This window comes from Rhagoletis pomonella, unplaced genomic scaffold (assembly GCF_013731165.1).
Source record: "Rhagoletis pomonella isolate Grant_MI unplaced genomic scaffold, Rhpom_1.0 Rhpom_scaffold_00006, whole genome shotgun sequence".
Classification (NCBI taxonomy): Eukaryota; Metazoa; Arthropoda; class Insecta; order Diptera; family Tephritidae; genus Rhagoletis; species Rhagoletis pomonella.
The window spans coordinates 36,471,281-36,490,793 of NW_023458560.1; the positions used below are offsets into that span (position 1 = coordinate 36,471,281).

At 35.0% G+C, this 19,513-nt stretch overlaps 1 protein-coding gene across 11 annotated transcripts in view; it reads left to right on the plus strand.

Annotated features, from left to right (window-relative positions):
• Nucleotides 1-1,651: 1,651 nt before the first annotated feature.
• Nucleotides 1,652-19,513, plus strand: part of LOC118740679 (troponin C-like) — a 104,228-nt gene continuing 86,366 nt past the window's right edge. For 7 of the 11 annotated variants that reach the window (XR_004993175.1, XR_004993176.1, XR_004993177.1 and 4 more), the window contains exon 1: nucleotides 1,652-2,191. Coding sequence is in view for 6 of the 11 variants with exons in the window: in XM_036472303.1 (XP_036328196.1) it covers nucleotides 2,148-2,191 (44 nt within the window). In the remaining 5 variants the exon portion in view is untranslated. The remainder of the gene's footprint in view (nucleotides 2,192-19,513) is intronic. The other 4 variants (XM_036472298.1, XM_036472299.1, XM_036472302.1 and 1 more) reach the window with 1 other exon arrangement.

Below are 19,513 nucleotides of genomic sequence, written 5' to 3' on the forward strand. Positions count from 1 at the left end.
GCGTGGAAGACTAGCACATTTCAGATTTTTGCGTGGAAGACTAGCACATTTCGTTATTTGCGTGGAAGACTAGCACATTTCAGATTTTTGCGTGGAAGACTAGCACATTTCAGATTTTCGCTTGGAAGAGTAGCATATTTCAGATTGTTAAGCCGCGAAAACTGCACGTCTCCGGTTTAAAGTAAATCAGAAAAGCATAATATATATTGAAAATTCAAACGTTTATTCTATATTTCTTTAATTGTATTATGAAAATCATGAAATTCAGACGGTATATACCGTTTACTAATCATTTGTTGAATATCATCCACTTTTCTTTTTTTTTAAGGTATTTTTCCCTTGTAAGCTTTAGGCAATTCACAGTGTTTCATGGTTGACCATTGAACATTTTTTTTCATTAGGTTCAACTTCTCCTCGCTTTGCATAAAGTCGTATTTTACTGCCATGTCTACTTGATTTTTGCTATTTTTTATTGTCATTTTCCGTACATGTGATATCTTAATTTTTTGCCAATGAAAATATTTGGACAGTTCTTCGAAGGAAAATATTTAATTTGCGTTTGCGTTGTTGAAAATTTGTTGAGTTTTTTTAGTATTCTCCTGGGCTTTAAACTTGGGCCAATATGGATTTTTTTAAGAGAATTAACTTTATTTTAATTGAAGGTTTTTTAAGTAAATAAATAAACATAACATAAATAATATCACTTTGAAACGGGGTGTTCTTGATATGATACTGTATGTATATGTTTTTTTCGTATTTATTTATAAATAAAGATTCCCTGAGAAAGACGCGAATGTCGAAAGGTGTAGGAGGAAAAATAAACGTTTATTTTACTTGTAATAACCGGCCAAAAGGCTCCATATACAACACTAAACTTTCAGCATGACCGAAGAAAAATAATTATAGTATAAACATACATATTTATGTAACTTTTTTTTTTTAACGGCTGCTACAACCTTATATGAACTGCCTTGCGTATCCCTCTTCCACACAAAAATCTGAAATGTGCTAGTCTTCCAGGCAAATAACGAAATGTGCTACTCTTCCACGCAAAAATCTGAAATGTGCTAGTCTTCCACGCAAATAACGAAATGTGCTACTCTTCCACGCAAAAATCTGAAATGTGCTAGTCTTCCACGCAAAAATCTGAAATGTACTAGTCTTCCACGCAAATAACGAAATGTGCTACTCTTCCACGCAAAAATCTGAAATGTGCTACTTTTCGACGCGAATAATGAAATGTGCTAGTCTTCCACGCTAATAGTGAAATGTGCTAGTCTTCCACGCGAATAGTGAAATGTGCTACTCTTCGTAGGGACCGACGATATAACATGTGATCGATAAAGCAGTTAACATGCTTAACTGAAGGATGTACCTCCAGTTAGCGTTAACTAGACATGGTGCAAACGGCCCTTAGTAACTTATTAATATTTTTGATAGAATTTTTACTTTCCCCAAATGCAAAAAACGAATTTCGTTATGGCTTTCTATAACCAGAGCAAGTACATTCACGTTTTTGTAAATGCGGAATTTCTTATCATAAATGACGTATTTGTGTCCGGTGTAAACAAACCCATATTCTACAGTAGTTACCTCCTTAAACAACACCTGCCTGGCAGCACTATCCATAATCCACCGAAATCCCTTGTGTCAGATAGAATTTGACAGCACTCTTGCTAAAATCCAATTGGACAAACTGGGTGCATTTGTCATCCGCTTCGGTACGATAATAAATACAAAAAATTGCAAAAACTGTATGGTGAAGGTTGTTAAAAAGTCGTGATTTGTAAAAAAAATCATAAAATTACTCAGGAATATTATAAAAAGAAATTGTTAACAATTTCAGCAGCCACGAGTTGTGTACTATGTGTGTTTGAAAATGTGTTCAACGTAGTCAAAATGAAGTAATAAAGAAAAATTTTGTGCATCGCACAGTTTTCATTGTGGAGTACAGAAAAAGCAAAGAAAAATTCCAACGCAGCAAAAAGTGAAAAAGGCTGTGCTAATCAGTTAAAGCTGTTGCTGTTGATAAAGTAAAAGTGCGAAAAAAAATTAAATAAAATGCAATGATACAGTAAAGTGATAAGTATTGCACCTCGAAATCTTCATAGTGCCAGTGTGACGAGTACGATTAGTATAGCTTGAAGATGGTGTCGCTGATTAAAAATCAACTACTGAAGCACCTTTCTATGTGAGTAAATATTAATAAGCTATTATGTACTACAAAATATCCAGGTGTGTACATAAATATGCATGCACCATTAAGAAGTCATCTTTCATTAAAAGGTACTGCATAGAATGCATAAAAAGTGTATGCGTATACACTAGTCAATTGATTTTTCAGTACCCAAAGTCGCCCACATCAAGAAAGAAATAATGGTTAAATGTATATTTTTTTTTGATTTTATGGCGTTTTTTCATTGCCCTCTCCTTACTATTTATGCCTATAGGGCACTGAGAAGGCAACATTTTTCAATAGAAAAGAAAACGTCATTAGTTTGGCTTTTCCTTTCACGTTTTATGGTTTACCTGCCCGCCAACACCCATCATATTGCATTCATACGTGTGTGTATATCGGTGGTCTTGGTTATAGCTGCAGGCTGCTGTTACTATAGTGCCAAGCCAAGCGACGCTGTGTCGACTACATATTCCTCAAGTAACTCATGCCTTCTTTTGTATTTCTTTGTCCATGTGACACCTGCTGCCTGAGATTTAGTGTATCTCGTTAAAGATATTTTAAGGCCTAGACAAGAAAGGCTGTTATGGTTAGGTAGCTACCCGATATGATGCATACATATGTACATAAAATATTTCTATTTATTAGAATACTAGTGCACAACAAAACCTACGGCCCTATTCCCACGCCAACAGCGGCTGACTATTGTCTTTACTACTGCGCCTAATACTATGCCGCAAATTTATTTTAAACTATAATGGTGACCATTGTCATGGTTTTTGTTCTGACCTACTGAGTACGCGAAAAACGGCGAAACAATGTTGATATTGTGTTTTAGGCGCATAAATTGTTACAATAGGCAACGATGAATTTTGTCAGTGTTGTGGGAATAGGGCTGCTAGTCTGGGATTGTTTAAGATCTAGTATTTTACAGGCCTATCACAGATTCCGAGTGAACTCCCGTCGTGAAAAAAATCTTCCGTCATAAATTCGGGAGAAATGCTATCAGCAATTCCGACGAATTCGTAGTTAGTGCTGCTTTTGGTTTTTGTCTGTTTATGGTTATTAATTCTAAATCAAAATAAAATAAATCAAAATAAAATAAAACAAAATAAAATAACTCGAAATCAGTGATACCATTCTCACGAAATTCGAATTTGCGGGAGAATTTCGTGATCACGACGGAATTCATGATAGTGACAACGTCGGGATCTCCGAGGGAATTGATGATAGGCCTGCTATAGATTAAGTGCAATAGTTGTAGTGCGAAGTTCAATATAAATATATATATTTTGTGATAGTTCTCATCAAAATGTACATGTTTCTAAAACATAAAGTTGATTATTTACAAGTAATTTTTAAACAAAAAACAAAACCGACTGCAATTCTAATATACAGATTTAAGATTATCGTTAATTTCTTCATGACCCAATGATCAGATTAAAACCGAATTGGTATGGACCCACCTGTGAGGTAACACCTTTCCTTAAAAAAAAAAGAACTATAGAAATCGGTTAACGGGTTTATACTTCTGAAAATTCGCTTCAGATAATGTGCTATTTAAAATACATTTATGCAAGTTTTATGTACAGTATGTAATAAATAAATAAACTTTTTAAAGTTTTATAAATTGCACTTTATTTACATAAAATTAACAAAGAACTCAAACATTTTTAACCGACTTCAAAACAGGAGGAGGTTATCAATTCGTCGGAATATATTTTCTTTTTTTATGTATGCTACCGCATAACTTTGGACCACGTGAACCGATTTCAACAATTCTTTTTTTTTTTATCGGAAAGATGGTACCTCAAGGGTCGTCCCGTAATTTGGTTTAGATTCGATCATTGGATCATGATAATATTAACGGTATTCCTAAGTTTGTACATGAGAATTGAAGACGTTGTGAATTTTGCTTAAAAATTACTTGTTTAATAAAAAGTTCTATAAACACAAGATGCGCTCAACTATCAAAGTAATACAAAATGTTAAGAAACAGTTTTAATGTTTGATGTATATTGGAACGAATTTCCGTCATCTCAAATTTGACAAGGGATGACGGAAATTTGTTCCAAAATACATCATACACCCACCCTGTCGGAAACAACAATAATAAAAAAAAAATAAGTTTTACAGCCAGTTTCACCAGATTCATTTAAGTTTGATTTTCGAATTTTTGGTTTCACCAATCCATTTTAATTTGTTTTTAAGTTTGATTTAAGTGACCTATGCTCTTCACTTAAATAAAAATTAAATCAAAATCACACACAGAGGTGTTACACGTTTAATCACCTGATCATTGTGTTTCTGCTGCTTACTTGTATACCAGCCCTGCTTTTACAACAAAGTGTGCCAAAGCTTTCAAAAGCTCTCAGTACAAATGAAAGCGTTCGCTGGCCTAGTCTGTTTTACAACCACTTTTTGCTCGCTTAAATAAATAGCTTATTGAAACTGAAAATAATTTAAATGAGAATTAAATAAAAAATTAAATTAAAGTTAATTTCCACTTAAATGAATCTGGTGAAACTGCCTGTTAATGTTAATTTTCCCCGATTTCTGGAAATCTGACAATCGCTACGCAAAATTTTTGTCGCCAGAATTCTCTTAATGAAAAGCAGTGGGCCTAAATGTATACTGAATGGAAAAGTAATAACTGTAACGTGTAATCAACCAAATTTGGTGGTATGAGGGGCATGTAACTATATGTTGCGTGTTTTTAGGCGTACCTGCTATTCTTTTGGAGATTTTTAGTGATCAAAATTAGTGATAGCAAATGCTGGAATCCTGGTGCTGGCTTTCGATGGATTTGGTGATTTTTCACGATTGCCTAATATTTTTAATATTTCGAATACCGAAAAAATTAACTGAACTTGTATTTTCATTATGCATGTACATAGCTCATTTTGGTAAACTCTTTTTGGCTGTAAAGCGTAAAAAACAACAGTAGGTGATTATGCATTGCTTATTTTTAGGACAATGTTTTCATTCGCATTTAAACTTTTAATAGCTCTCAAGAAAAACGAAAGACGCATATAAAATGACGCACAAGAAATGTAAAAGAAATTTTCCTTAATCAAAATTTCTTAAATCAGTTTGCAGATCTCAAGAAAAAAGTGCTTGTATATTTACATATATCTTCAAGTAAATTTACAGCAAAAGCAAAGTGCTTTTTCAAGCAACAGAAATAAAACAAGTATTTCTTGAGATTTTTCCTGAGAGCTGAATTATAGCTTTAAGATACAGTTTGTATTTGGGATTATTAGCTTTAAGGGGCGGGAGGAGGGGCGGGGAGGAAGTTATAACACCAAAACCCACCCCTTGTGTGCGCTAATGCCTTCTATGCTAGTTGTATCCGGGTTGGATTTTGACCAATAAAGATAGTCCGAATATAGGCATTTCCACCAGAAGGTCCACCACAGACAATATTAAAAGTTAATGAAATTAAATTTTTTTTAGCAACTTACTTTAAAATTTATCTGCCGTTTAAACATAAATTTTGTTCTGAAAGATTGTGTTTGAAGGGCAGATAAACATTGTCTTTTGATCTCTAAGGGTACAAAGAGTAAAAAAATGCACAAGGAACAAGGCAATTACAAATTACTGCAAGTTTTTACTATGCATGATAGGAACAAATTTTCATGCGACAGTGACTAAGATTTTAATAATTAGTATTAATCTTTGGGTAAAATCAGAACAATTTTTAAGAGACATTAGTCGTGTTTTTGTACTCCCCAGTTAAGAACTATCCAGAATTTGCCAGTAACCAAATTTATGACAGTAAGTCAACATTTGCTCCCAATGAGAGAAACTAACAAGATATATATTAAAATAGGTTTAACTTGTAAATGTTAACTACAAAAGTCCCACAAAGAATTTTTCTGTTAGTGTGAACTGCACTAAGCATGGTGCCACCAGCTGGTTTTCTTACTGACAAATAGTTACTAGTAAAACCTAATCCAGTAGAAATGAAGTAAAATTCAGAATAAAAATTTACAAGTTCAATAAGAGTTCGCTCTCGAGTTCTCCTCTCTTTTGCTGGTTTCGCGCAAGTTTTTGCTTACGAAAACGTCAGCCGGTGAAATGTGGTTTACACTAGATAGTGCGTAAAAAAAACGACATTCTAAAATTATTCCCATTGAATTCTTCCGTGCGAATGCTTTGGTTTTTTGCAACTATCTTGAAAACAAAAAATTGCCCAAAATCTATTTTATCACCGAATATACGGCTAATTAACCGCAATTTCAATGCCCTTACAACCCGTCAGCGACTATGTAAGTTACGCCCTTTCCATAGCATACTAACGATATGAGCAAATCTCACGAGTTGTTACATTGTTCGATAAGAACGTGTTTTTGGTCGAAATTGGTGGCACATTATCTTAGATAATGCATTATATTCAGTTTTGCATAAAGAACTTTTATTTAAATGAAAACTTGCGTTATATATACTAAAAAAAAAGTAAAAATCACAACTCGTGCAGTCATTTTATATGAATTTTTCGTTTTTCTTGAGATATCTTAAAAGTTTGACTGCTAATGAAAACATTGTCCTAAAAATATGCAAAGCATTCTCACTTACTTTTTTTACACTTTACAGCCTAAAAGAGTTTACCACAGATATGTACTTAACAAGCGGATTCGAAGATTTTATTTTGCTAACTTCGAATTCGGTACTCGAAATATGAAAAAAATTAGGCAATCATGAAAAATCATCTCCATTGAAAATCAGAAACCAGAAATCGAGGAAAATGAGCATTAAAACTCTTTTAAACATTTTTTATTACTTTTGAAAGTTGAGCGCATCTTGTGTTTGCAGAACAAGTCATTTTTAAGCAAAAAACACAACCGACTTCAATTCTCATATACAAATTTAGGAGTACTTACCGTTAATTTTTTCATGATCCAATGATCGAAGATAACTGGACGACCATTGAGGTACCATCTTTCCGAAAAAAAAAAATTGTTGAAATCGGTTCACGTGGTCTAAAGTTATGCATACATAAAAAAAGCAGACATATTCCGCCGAATTGATTTTTGAAGTCGGTAAAAAATGTTTGAGTTCTTTGTTAATTTTATGTTTGTATATACACTCCGCGGCAAAAAATAGCCCATCAACATTTTTACCAGTTTTGACTACTTTTCTTTTGATTTTTTTAAGGTTCATTATTTTTACATATATAAATATATATCTAACAAATACCATATACATCTAAATTTCCGACTTTGTACAAACATTATAAAAATTCAACAACATTTTCATCCCAATTTCATGCATTTTAATTTTAATTTCTAGAATAATTTTTGGTATGCAGTTTTTTAGCTTATTAAATTCTAGTATAATAAAGTGTAAGTTTTAAGTTGCTAAAAAATCGCGTTGATTTTTGATAATTTTTGGTGTGCAGTTTTTTAGCTTATTAAATTCTAGTATAACAAAGTGCGAGTTTTAAGTTGCCAAAAAATCGCGTTGATTTTTGATAATTTTTTTTTTTGCTGACGGTATCACTCATTTTCTTCCATACAAATTAATTTTTTATATGGAAAAGAGTGCATAACACCGTCAGAAAAAAAAAATTATCAAAAATCAACGCGATTTTTTAGCAACTTAAAACTTACACTTTATTATACTAGAATTTAATAAGCTAAAAAACTGCATACCAAAAATTATTCTAGAAATTAAAATTAAAATGCATGAAATTGGGATAAAAATTTTGTTGAATTTTTATAATTTTTGTACAATGTCGGAAATTTGGATTTATTTGGTATTTGCTAGATAAAGAGCTATAATTCATACACAAATAATGAACCTTAAAATTAGCCAAAGGAAATTTAGTCAAATATGGTAAAAATGTTGATGTGCTATCTTTTGTCGCGGGGTGTAGTACATATTTGTTTTCGCATATTTTCAAGGCTCTCCATATCTAGATGCTTTGTATGTATAAAGCGGAGAAAGATATTCTACCTAACAATGAGCAAACGGAGGACAAACAATGCTTCTGCTCCTCTCTTGTCATCTAGAGAAAATAATATATATATATTTTTTTCTATTTAAAAACATTTCACTCGTCCCCTTTCTTCGTTGATATGCTTTTTTATTTTGTTTTTCACGCATAAATAAGAAAACACGCAACCGCATCATCCGCTTCATCGCTCATGCTTAGAGCTTAAACAGACGGAAGCGTTGATCCGGATCAACTCGGGAATTAACTGCAGTTGATCCGGATTAAGTCCCAGTTAATCCCGATCAACGCTGCCGTCTGTTTAAGCTTTTACACGCCGAAGTTCAAGTGCGATCTGATTTGTGCGACATAAGTGGCAAAATACTGCGCGAACAAATCAGACGGATTGGCATGGACTATTTTTCTACAGTATTCTTGACGAATATATGTATATGTATATTGGGGCTGTGTGATTAATTGGTTATTCAAAATTTTAATTAATCATAAATTAAATAACTCAATTGTTCGATTAATTGAAAATTATGATTACTCGATTACCCAAAAGTTCAGTTACTCGAGTAATCAAGATTTTGGCTAACAAAAAACAAAAATATTTGAGTAATTTGCTTTAAGACTTCAACATTATGAGTAAAATGAGAAATCAACATTTCAAAGTACTCTTTACATATAAAGTAGTTGAAGTTCCTTGATACTTTGAAAACAACGTTTCTGTTTTCAAAAATTGAAATGAAATATTTTTTTTTCATTTACAGATTGTAAACAAGAAAATAAGCATCTTCCAAAGCAAACTCTTTTAACGAGCAAAATAAATTTTTTTGAGTAATCATATTTTAATCATTGGTTACTCGAGTAATTGATTAACCGAATAACTGATTACTGATTAACCAAATTGCTCGAGTAATCGAATATGATTATTTAATTAAAATTTTGAACAATCAATTAATCGCACAGCCCTACTCTGGATCATTCGTTTTGGCAAGAACAGCTTCACCGTTTAATGTACAAATTTGAAGCAACTTAAACTTTTAAAATGAAAAAATTACGCAATATCTGCGACAGACATTCTGAAGCCTACCATCTTTTTTTTTAAATTTGGTCGCACACTCTCGAAACTTCACATGTACGTTGTATATGATGCCAAATTTAATTGCCTCTAATATGAACATTTTATTTGAAAACTTCCCAAAGTTATAAAAAAAAATAATTATGATTTTTTCGAGTGACAAAGAAAAAATTAGTAATTTCGACACTTTTTCGCCTAAATAAACGTTTTAAGGCTTCTTCTTCTTTTTTGGCGCTGTAACCGCCTAAGCGATTTTGGCCGAGTTCAGCAAAGCACGCCAGTCGTTTCTCCTCTGTGCCAACTGACGCCAATTGGAAACGCCATGTGAAGCCAAGTCCTTCTCCACCTGATCTTTCCATCGCAGTGGGGGCCTCCCTCTTCCTCTGCTACCACCAGCGGGTTCCGAGTTGAATACTTTAAGAGCTGGAGCGTCGGTGTCCATTCGAATGACATGACTAAGCCAGCGGAGCCGCTGTATTTTAATTCGCTCCACTATGTCCATATCGTTGTAAAGCTCATACAGCTCATCGTTCCATCGTCTGCGGTACTCGCCGTCGCCAACGTGTAAAGGCCCGTAAATCTTCCGCAAAATCTTTCTCTCAAACACTCCAAGAGCCGCCTCATCGGATGTTGTCATTGTCCATGCTTCTGCGCCATATACCAGCACGGGCATGATGAGAGACTTATAGAGCGTGGTTTTCGTACGTCGAGAGAGGACTTTACTCCTGAATTGCCTACTCAGTCCAAAGTAGCACTTGTTGGCAAGAGTGATTCTACGTTGGATTTCAATGCTGACATTATTATCGGTGTTAATGCTGGTTCCCAAGTAAACTAAATTCTCTACTTTATCGAAATTGTAACTGTCAACAGTGACATGGGTGCCAAGGCGCGAATGTGCTGACTGTTTGTTTGATGACAGGAGATACTTCGTCTTATCCTCGTTTACCACCAGACCCATTCGCTTTGCTTCCCTATCCAACTTGGAAAAGGCAGAACAGGCTTCGCAGTTTTTGTTACCGATGATGTCGATGTCATCGGCCTAGGCCAGCAATTGCACGCTCTTGTAGTAAATTGTTCCTGAGCGGTTCAGTTCTGCAGCTCTTATTATCTTCTCCAACATCAGATTAAAGAAGTCACATGAAAGGGAGTCGCCCTGTCTGAAACCCCGCGTTATTGCTGTACGTACCTCGTCATAGTCAGGCGGTGGAACGTCGACTCCGTCATTATCGACTGCGGGCTCGGGTTGTTCTCCGCAACTTTCCGTGCTGCTACCATTTAGTAGGGCGGAAAAGTGTTCCCTCCATTATTTAAGTACGCTCTGGACATCAGTTACTAGGTCGCCATTATTGTTCTTACAGGCGTACGCCCCGGTCTTTAAGCCTTCCGTAAGTCGCCTAACTCTCTGGTAAAATTTTCGGGCATTCTTCCTGTCGCTCAGCATTTCAAGCTCTTCGCACTCACGTATTTCGGCCTCTCTCTTCTTATTGCGGCAAATACGTCTCGCTTCCCTCTTCAGATCCCTATAGCGGTCCCACATAGCGCGCGTTGCGCCCGATCGCAGAGTGGCCCTGTAGGCGGCATCTTTTTTCTCTGCAGCTCCCTACACTCCTCATCGTACCAGTTGTTCTTTCGGGCTCGTTTTAAGGCTAACATTGTTGAAATAATTGATTTATTTTTGGTTGTACTTGTTTCTGGAGAGAAGGGAGTGGCTCTAAAAAACAGCTCGTGAGATCTGCTCATATGAACCCTTTAAGGCACTATTTTACAATTTACTGCATACGAAAAACTTTGCCAAAAATTCTTAAAAAAGAGTGTAAAATATTTGGTGAAAATTCGCTGAATTTCTATATTTTTTGCACAAAGTTTGAAATGTAGATTTGTATGGTGTTTGCTATAGAATGAACGATATTTTTTTTTTGTTAGAAAATAGTTGAAATTAAATAATATGAAAATAAATAGTCAACTGAGTGTACAATACAATATTTTAGTTGTGAATTATCCAAGCCTGAATTAACATAATAGCTTGAAGCTAATAATGAAATTACAAATCCGCCGGATATTTTGTTGATACCAAGGCTTTTATATGGCTATTGCTTTAGTACGCATAACTTTGACGCACAGAATCTATGTTTTATTCTACTAGCAAACTGGAACTTGAATACATACAAACATAGGTATGTAACTTGCAAAGTGAAAAAATATACGAATAATAAATATTAAAAAACTTAGTTCGTCCTAATACATGTCCCACGCGCCTATAAGCTCACTACAATTTTTATTTTTTTTTTAATTCTTTCGTGTGCAAGCTTAAAACTTTTAACAGATTTTAATAAGAAAGCAAACAACAACAAATTCTAATCATAATTGAATTAGGTCACCAAGTTATAATTTAATAAAAAAAACATCTTAAAACACAAACAACAACAACTAAGGCAAATGCAAACGAAAAGTTATGTAAAAGCCTGCGAACGAGCGAAGCGAAAAGGATTCAGACACTGCATTTATTTTATTTTATTTTTATTGACACGTTGTTAACATTCAACTGGTTGCAAACTGCAATTGCGGTCTACTTTAATAGCTGCAGTGCCGCTTCAAGTTTCTGGCTCGCACAAACAGGCGAACAACACCACACACAGGCACACATACACGTGCATTTACCCTGTGGGGAAAATCTCTAGTTCTGAACTGGGGCGCTTCTAGTACATTTAGACCCAGTACTGGTTCGCGATAAATCTCTTTTGCATGCAAGCAACTGGCGAATTTAACATGGCGATGTCCTAGGAAGTGTCAATTGCCCCCCGCTGCATACCTTTTTCGATAGTTCCGAACTAGTCCTAAATTCTATAGTTCCGAACGAGTTCTAAAATCGACAGACGAAAGAAAAAAGTATCATGATTTTTCAATCTTTTCGGTTCTTGCGTGTGCGATTTTACATTATTTTCAAAGAAACGTTTTTTCAATTTGAAATTTAATTTGTTTGAATGATTATAAGAAATATACGTTTACTTACCTTACTGTAGCTGACTTTGCAGAGGTGCTCGCTGTTATTGGTTAGATTCCAGATGGCCCCAAGATGTTAATATGTTAACACAAAGCTTTGTTTTGTATTACCAAACTATGAAATAGCATCTGCGAAGCACAGAATAGAAGCGTATTTGAACGAAAAAGCCGCCGAACACATCTATGTAAAGTAAACAAGTCCCCCGCTGCATCCCTTATTCGATAGTTCCGAAATAGTTCTAAATTCGACAAATGGGATCTAGTTCGTTCTGCATCCCTTTTTCTATAGTTCCGAACCATTTCTAAATTCGTCACTTTAGATATAGATTTGAAGTGAAAAAAACTGAAAAAATTAGAGTCTTAAAAGTACCACTTTTCGCCGATTTTGGACTGGTGGGGATATAGTTCCTATCGGACTAGTTCCTTTTTGGCGATAAAGACCTAGTACGGAACTAGAAATTTGATTCACTAGTCCGCGGTTTCCCTGCAGGGTAGCTACGCCTGAGCTACACACTCCTGCTCTCGTCTAAGGTTGAGTACTCCTCCTTGCGGCTGACAACCATGCAACGTTTTTTTTTCATAATTCGAGACAGATAACCACCACCTTGGCGCCTTTGTACTGAGAAACCGCCAACGCACCACCACAAACAACCGCCGCATCTTCCAAGGTTCCGTGCTTCGTGCTCCTTTTCTGGTGGCGTAACGCGACAGCGAACCATTAAATTATCGTTAAAGTACTGTCAAGAACAGCAGTTAGTAGCAGTTGAGTGGAAACACTGCCGCCAGCGAAAGCATCAAGTGTTGGATTGTGGCGCGCTGCAGTGGTGGGTGGTGGGTAGTTTTAAATTGCATTGAGGCAAAGAAAGAAATTTAATAATTTCCAATTCTTTAGAAGGATATACATATATACATATAGCAGCAAATAAATGGTTCAATCTCCATAGATAATATGAATGAATGTTAAGCATTCTGTAGCCGTTCGGACGTATCCCTTACAATCTCACACACCTGTTGTTTAGAAGCAAGAATTTACCATGTGAGCAAGCGGTCCTTATTCCATCTCGGCTAGATTGTAAGAGGATCTACATGTGTCCATGCTCGTGTACTCCTTGCACTTCCCCTGAAAGTCGATAAGACCAGGATGACCTGATTACATAACCATTTTCACCATCCACATTCCCATCCTAGAAGATGCAGTAAACTAAAGCCAACTCGTCGAAATTCACTGGCCCAGATGGATTTCCATGCTTAACACTTCTTAATCTGTTCTTAGCTCACGCGCATCATCCCAGAGATCTGGAAACAGTGCAATGGGACACTAATCTCGCCAATCACGCTCCTCTCTCTGCAGCGGCCAAGACACTCAATTCCTTACCCCACTCACAATTCACAAACGTCCGACCACAAATCAGTATGGGTTCAAAAAATGTAAAGCACCATTGCTCTAAATGTTATCATTGCTCAAATAATGGCCTCCATCATAGCGTTCCCATGGCGCTCGAACTGACAAAAGTCTTCGTTAGGGTACCCATGCAACCCTGATTGGGGACATCGCATCGCAGACAATACAAATCAATACGCAGCGTTGGATCTCTAACTATTTGATCGGCACCCTAGATCGGCTAGTCCATCAATCGTTGTCGTTAAGCTAAACTAAGCTTAGGTCCAGGAAACATGCTCTTTCGACCCGTTTGGACCAAAGGGATAGGGGTGTTAGCTGAGTGGGTTTAAGTGGGCAGTTGAATAGGTGGTTCGTGTCGTGGGGCCACTTTACAAGCGGCAGGAATAATTCCATAAGGTCCTAAATCTCTACGCCACCCCGGTGTGATCCGTATGCAGTAGATCAACCTCCATGCGTGCAACAACACTTCCCTCTGTACCGTCAATGGGTGACTTATCATCTCAGAAGATTAACATTTGCACGCAAGGGCTGAAATGCTTCCTGTGAATGAGCCCAACCTACAAGCACACCAACCCAGTTACACATTGTCCAAACGAAGTTACCCCGGTTGAACAACTTACACCGCGAAACAGTCCCATCCGTCCGAGGTGTAAACATTGTGCTAAGAGGGCGTTCTCACGCACATTTATTTTTCGGACTCCCACGTTAGTCACGCTGGCCCAGATTATTTCGCGTTTTTTAGATCCTAGGCTGAAAAAATTTCTTGGGAAAGATGACCACTCGGTTTTGGAGACCAATTACTAGAAAGAAAAACAAACTTCTTTCTAAAAATTGTACCTTTGTTGTTATGCAGTCACAAAATCCTACAATATGCTCAACAGTATAGCAACCCAGGACACTGTGATCTTACGAGAGACGTAAAAGCAGAGGAATGCGCAAAAAAGAGAGTTGGAGATAGGCCGCGAATAATTATTTGCAAATAAGGGAGTCTAAGATTTCGATACCCACAAATCAAGGAATAATTCCTTTTTTGGGCTACACTCGTAAAAAATACGGGGAAATCCGTACCCGTAATTCAATACACGGATTAAATACCCTGATTACTGCCTCTTGATGGTTGTAGCTCCCGCGGGGTAAGTGTGCCTTTTAGCGCCTTTTTAACACGGCAATTGTGGCTAAGATAGTAAAAAGTCATTCGCAAGACAAATGGAACACAGATGGCAAGATAGTTCGAACGACTTTTGTTATTCTAGCACAAAAGTGATAATCTGTTTTGAGAGAAAGCACTGACATTGTATGTATATCATTTACTTCGCGTCGCTCCATTAGCGCAATGGCCGAGTGAGCAAAACACAGACGTGCCATTCGAGAGATCAGAGTTCGAGTCCTTCGGCATCGCGTCTTATATATTTTTTTAATAATTTTTTTTTTTCATTCAATGCTTTTTTTTAATTTTTAGATATAGTTTTAAAAATAAAAATATATATTTTTTAATTTCGTTTAATTTTTAGAAACTGGTATACTTTTTTCTTTTTTAATTTAATTTTTTTCTTAATTTAATTTAATTTTATTTTTTAGATGTTATTCTTTTAAAAAGCATAATTTTTTTTTAATTTCATTTAATTTTTAGCAACTTATTTAATTTTCTCAATTGAAATATTTTGGAGCACCAGAGTTTAATAATCTTGAAGGCGTGACAAAGCTTTGGGGCTTCAAGCACTACTGAACTTCTCAAAAAGCGTTGAAATCCTAAATGATGTGTACTTCGAATATACTTAACTAAACCTCTATCTCCATGTGGTATCACTAGGGAACTATTAGTCTATGTGGGGCGGTCAGACAGCCAGAATAACCTAACCTATTTGATTTTCTTTTTAATAATTTTTTTTTTTCTTTTTAAGTTTAGTTATCTTTTTTTTAGATTTTATTATTTAAAAATGAAAAATATCGCTAGCTTAGAGTGAAAAGTTGCTAAGTCCATTTCTACAAATTTTACAGGAGAGAATTCTCATCGCTATTTACTTCAAGTATTTCGCAAATCATTGAATATAACATTTTGCGTATTTAAAGCAAAGAAAAACTTCTTACGGATCAGGAAGATTCGATCTTTATTAAAAGATTTCGTACTATTTTGGCCTTATCGGTATTTCGGTGGCTCTTTTAGACTTGGCAAATTTGCCTCTCATTCATATAAATGCGAAATAATAAGGCAAGTACATTAATCCTTTTCGAAACGATGCATTTTTAATTTTACTTGCTTCCTATATCAAAACATGAGTTTTCATAAAAACTGGACTTAACAACTTTTCACTCTTTTTAACCGACCTTACAAAAAGGAGAAGGTTATCAATTCGTCGGATATTTTTTTCTTTTTGTTATGTATGTTACCGCATAACTTTGGACCATGTTAACTGATTTCTATAATTCTTTTTTTTTTGGAGGAAAGGTGTTACCTTACAGGTGGTCCCATACTAATTTGGTTTAAATTCGATCATTGGATTATTGGAAATTAACGATAATCTTAAATTTTTATATGAGAATTGAAGTCGGTTTTGTTTTTTGCTTAAAAATTACTAGTTTTTAAATTCAATTTAATTTTTTAGAATCATTTTATTTATTTTTTCTTTTTTTAATTTAATTGGTTTTTTTAATTTTTAGATTTTCTTTTAAAAATGAAATTAGGTATGTTTTTAAAACTTTTAAGTGCTATTTTCTTCTTTTTTGATTTATTTTTTTCTCTTTCTAATTTAATTTTTAGATTATTTTTTATAGAGAAAAACATTTTTTTAACTTAAATTTAATTAAAAAAAATATTTATTTATTTTTGCTTTATTTTCATTTAATTTTTTATTAAATGTTCTCTTTAGTTTTTATTGTTTAAAAAAAAATATATCGCAACCTAAAGGTGAAAAGGTGCCAAGCCCATTGTTTTTTTAATTGTTCAGGAGAGACGAAAAATCGATGTAGTTACGATTTACCTGTCATTCTGGATCAAAAACTAAATTTTGAAAAAGTGGTCTTGGTACCTTTTCACCTTTAGGTAGCGATATATATTTCTGTATTTTAATTTAGTTCTTACGGCCAGTTTCACCAAACTATTTAAGTGGAAATTAACTTTAATTTAATTTTGTATTTAATTCTCATTTAAATAATTTTCAGTTTCAATAAACTATTTATTTAAGTGAGTAAAAAGTGGTTGTAAAACAGACTAGGCTAGCGAAAGCTTTCATTTGTACTGAGAGCTTTTGAAAGCCTTGGCACGCTGTGTTGTAAGAGCAGGGCTGGTATACAAGTAAGCAGCAGATACACAATGATCAGGTGATTAAACGTGTAACACCTCTGAGTGTGGTTATTCTGATTTAATTTTTATTTAAGTGAAGAGCATAGGTCACTTAAGTAAATCAAAATTAAAAATTGATTGGTGAAACCAAAAATTCGAAAATTAAACTTAAATAATTTGGTGAAACTGGCTGTAAAGGTATAATCGATTAATCTTTATAAACCTCCCATATATACCTATTTAAATTTATTTATTTTATTCTTAAAACCATTAATATCACGTGTTGCGTTTTTGTATTCACGTTGCTGATTTCATGTATCTAATTTCATCTCTTCATAAAATTATCAAGATTTGTCTATGCATCCGTCGGTGAGTCCTTGGAAGTATTCTTTGTGCAAAATCTTTTTTACTGTTAGTGTTTGTCTTTCAATACTAAATACAAGCGTAATCCAAAAAATTGTTTAGCTTCTACATACATATCTAATTTGAATAAAAGATAATAAATTATGCTTAGTTAATTGAAATGGCTCTTTTATTTTTCAAATAGGGATATTTCAAAAGTAATTTTTAATATTATGTACCCTACAAGAAAAGGACTTTTTTCTGGCCTCTTCACTAACACACTAAAATATACACCAATACACAGAAAAACATTGTAAAAATAACCTTAGGTAATAAAATAAGTAGAAAATAGACCTTTTAGCACTGCTGGTAAAATCCCCATGTGAATAACGGACACATAGTCACATGTACACAAAAGAACTGGTCAGGTTTTTCATATTACCCCCGAATTTCTGATGAGGAAATTGCAGCATTAGCTTTGTTCCACACGCTTTCCGGGCTGCTCCGGTAATTCGAGCGTAAAAATAAGTTACTCTCTCACAAGTGTCAAAAATGTGTCAACACGTGCCAAAAGTGCCCAGAGCGTGAGGAACGCAAAAAACCACATTTCGTGCCTGGAATATAGAAATCGGCAATGATTTTACGTGTATGTATCTTATATGGCTAATAAAATGATCAAATAACTACATTTTCTGAAAATTCGACGGTATTTTCCACTTTTGTGTTTTATAAAATTTGTTTCGGATTTAAACAACAACAGCTGTTATTTCAAATTGCCCTTTTGCATATTTGTGCCCGGAAAAAAGTCCGGGCTGTTTCGTGCACATAGAAGAAGACATTCACGATCCAAAAGTGGAACGTATTCGCTCTATATTACCCATTTTTCTAGCGTGAGGAACGCTTTCTGGGCTGTTTTGGTCACCCGCGTGTACACGCGGGCTCGTGTGGGACAAACCTATTATTGCATCAGCACTGACCTTCAGGTGACCGGTCATTTGCCAGTAAGATTTCTTGCAGGGTATGTATATGTATTAAATAAACAACTTCAAATTATTACCCCTTTTGTAGTCAAAAAGGGTAATTCTTTTTAATATTTCTGGCCTTTACCTTTTAAAAAAAAATCTAAGGGGCGAACACTTCCAATAAGTTAGTGTCAAATCTTCCTTCTCGCTCTTGTTACTTCACCTGGTATTATTCCACCATGGTGAAAAACGCTCAGAAATTTACTTTTTTCTTTCTCCTTTGATTGCTTACAGCCAAGGCAAATTAATATAATAAGTAAGCCCTGAGGCGAAACGCATACATAAAATCAGCTGATCTAGTAACACCATCTTATATTAATTCGCCTTACTTACAGCTCAGCAAAGAGCAAACCGAACAGATGAAGCAGTCTGGATTTTTTTTGAAAATCACAATCATATTTGGGAAATGAGTTTGATGGGTTCAGCATTCGCAACTAAGTACCAATTTTTACTCATCACAAACCACAACTGTAAAGGCCAAATCACACGATTGGTGCATCAGTACAGATTTGTACATTTTAGCAGTCACAGAATGGTGTTGCCTAGAAATTTTTTATCGAGAATAATAATATTAAAAATTACAAACAACACCGCTGTGTAACTGTCAAAATTTACAAATTTGTGCAAATGCACCAATCGTGTGTTTTGGCCTTAAGGATTGCCGACTTTGGCAACGAAGGCTGAGACTCAATTTCCAGGGAAGAAGTAACCATTTCTCAAATACCTTCTAAGTAATAAACTCCGATTTTAATCCAAGTTAACACACAACCAACAGTTGTTTCTAACTCGCCTCAGTTTATGTATATTATCTGCATATGTTCCTTTAGATGTCGCTAATCGCCTACATGAATTTGACAAACCAATTAAAGCGAACAGTTGTTAAAACAATGTTAAAGCAACAGAAGTACCATTCTTTATCCAATCATACAGACATACATAGATATGTATGTACATTCAGATAAGCCAAATTCCTAATCACAAGACTTTTAAATAAGTCAGAGCAGGGTGGCGCTTGCTATTGGATATCCAAACACATTCATCAAAGTCGTATGTATTAGCTAACATAGCTGCACTTGTGTAGATTTTTGATACTTCTCCAATTGGCGTTGCTTTGGGCAAACTGAAACTGTTTTGCCTGCTCAAAAAATATTTTCATTAAATTAACACTGCCGGCTAAGCGATGGCAGGCGATGCGAAAGATGGCGAAACCAAGCGCCAGTAGCCAACATAACCATAACTGCGCGCTGAATTGTGGTCTGTTGTTTAATTTCA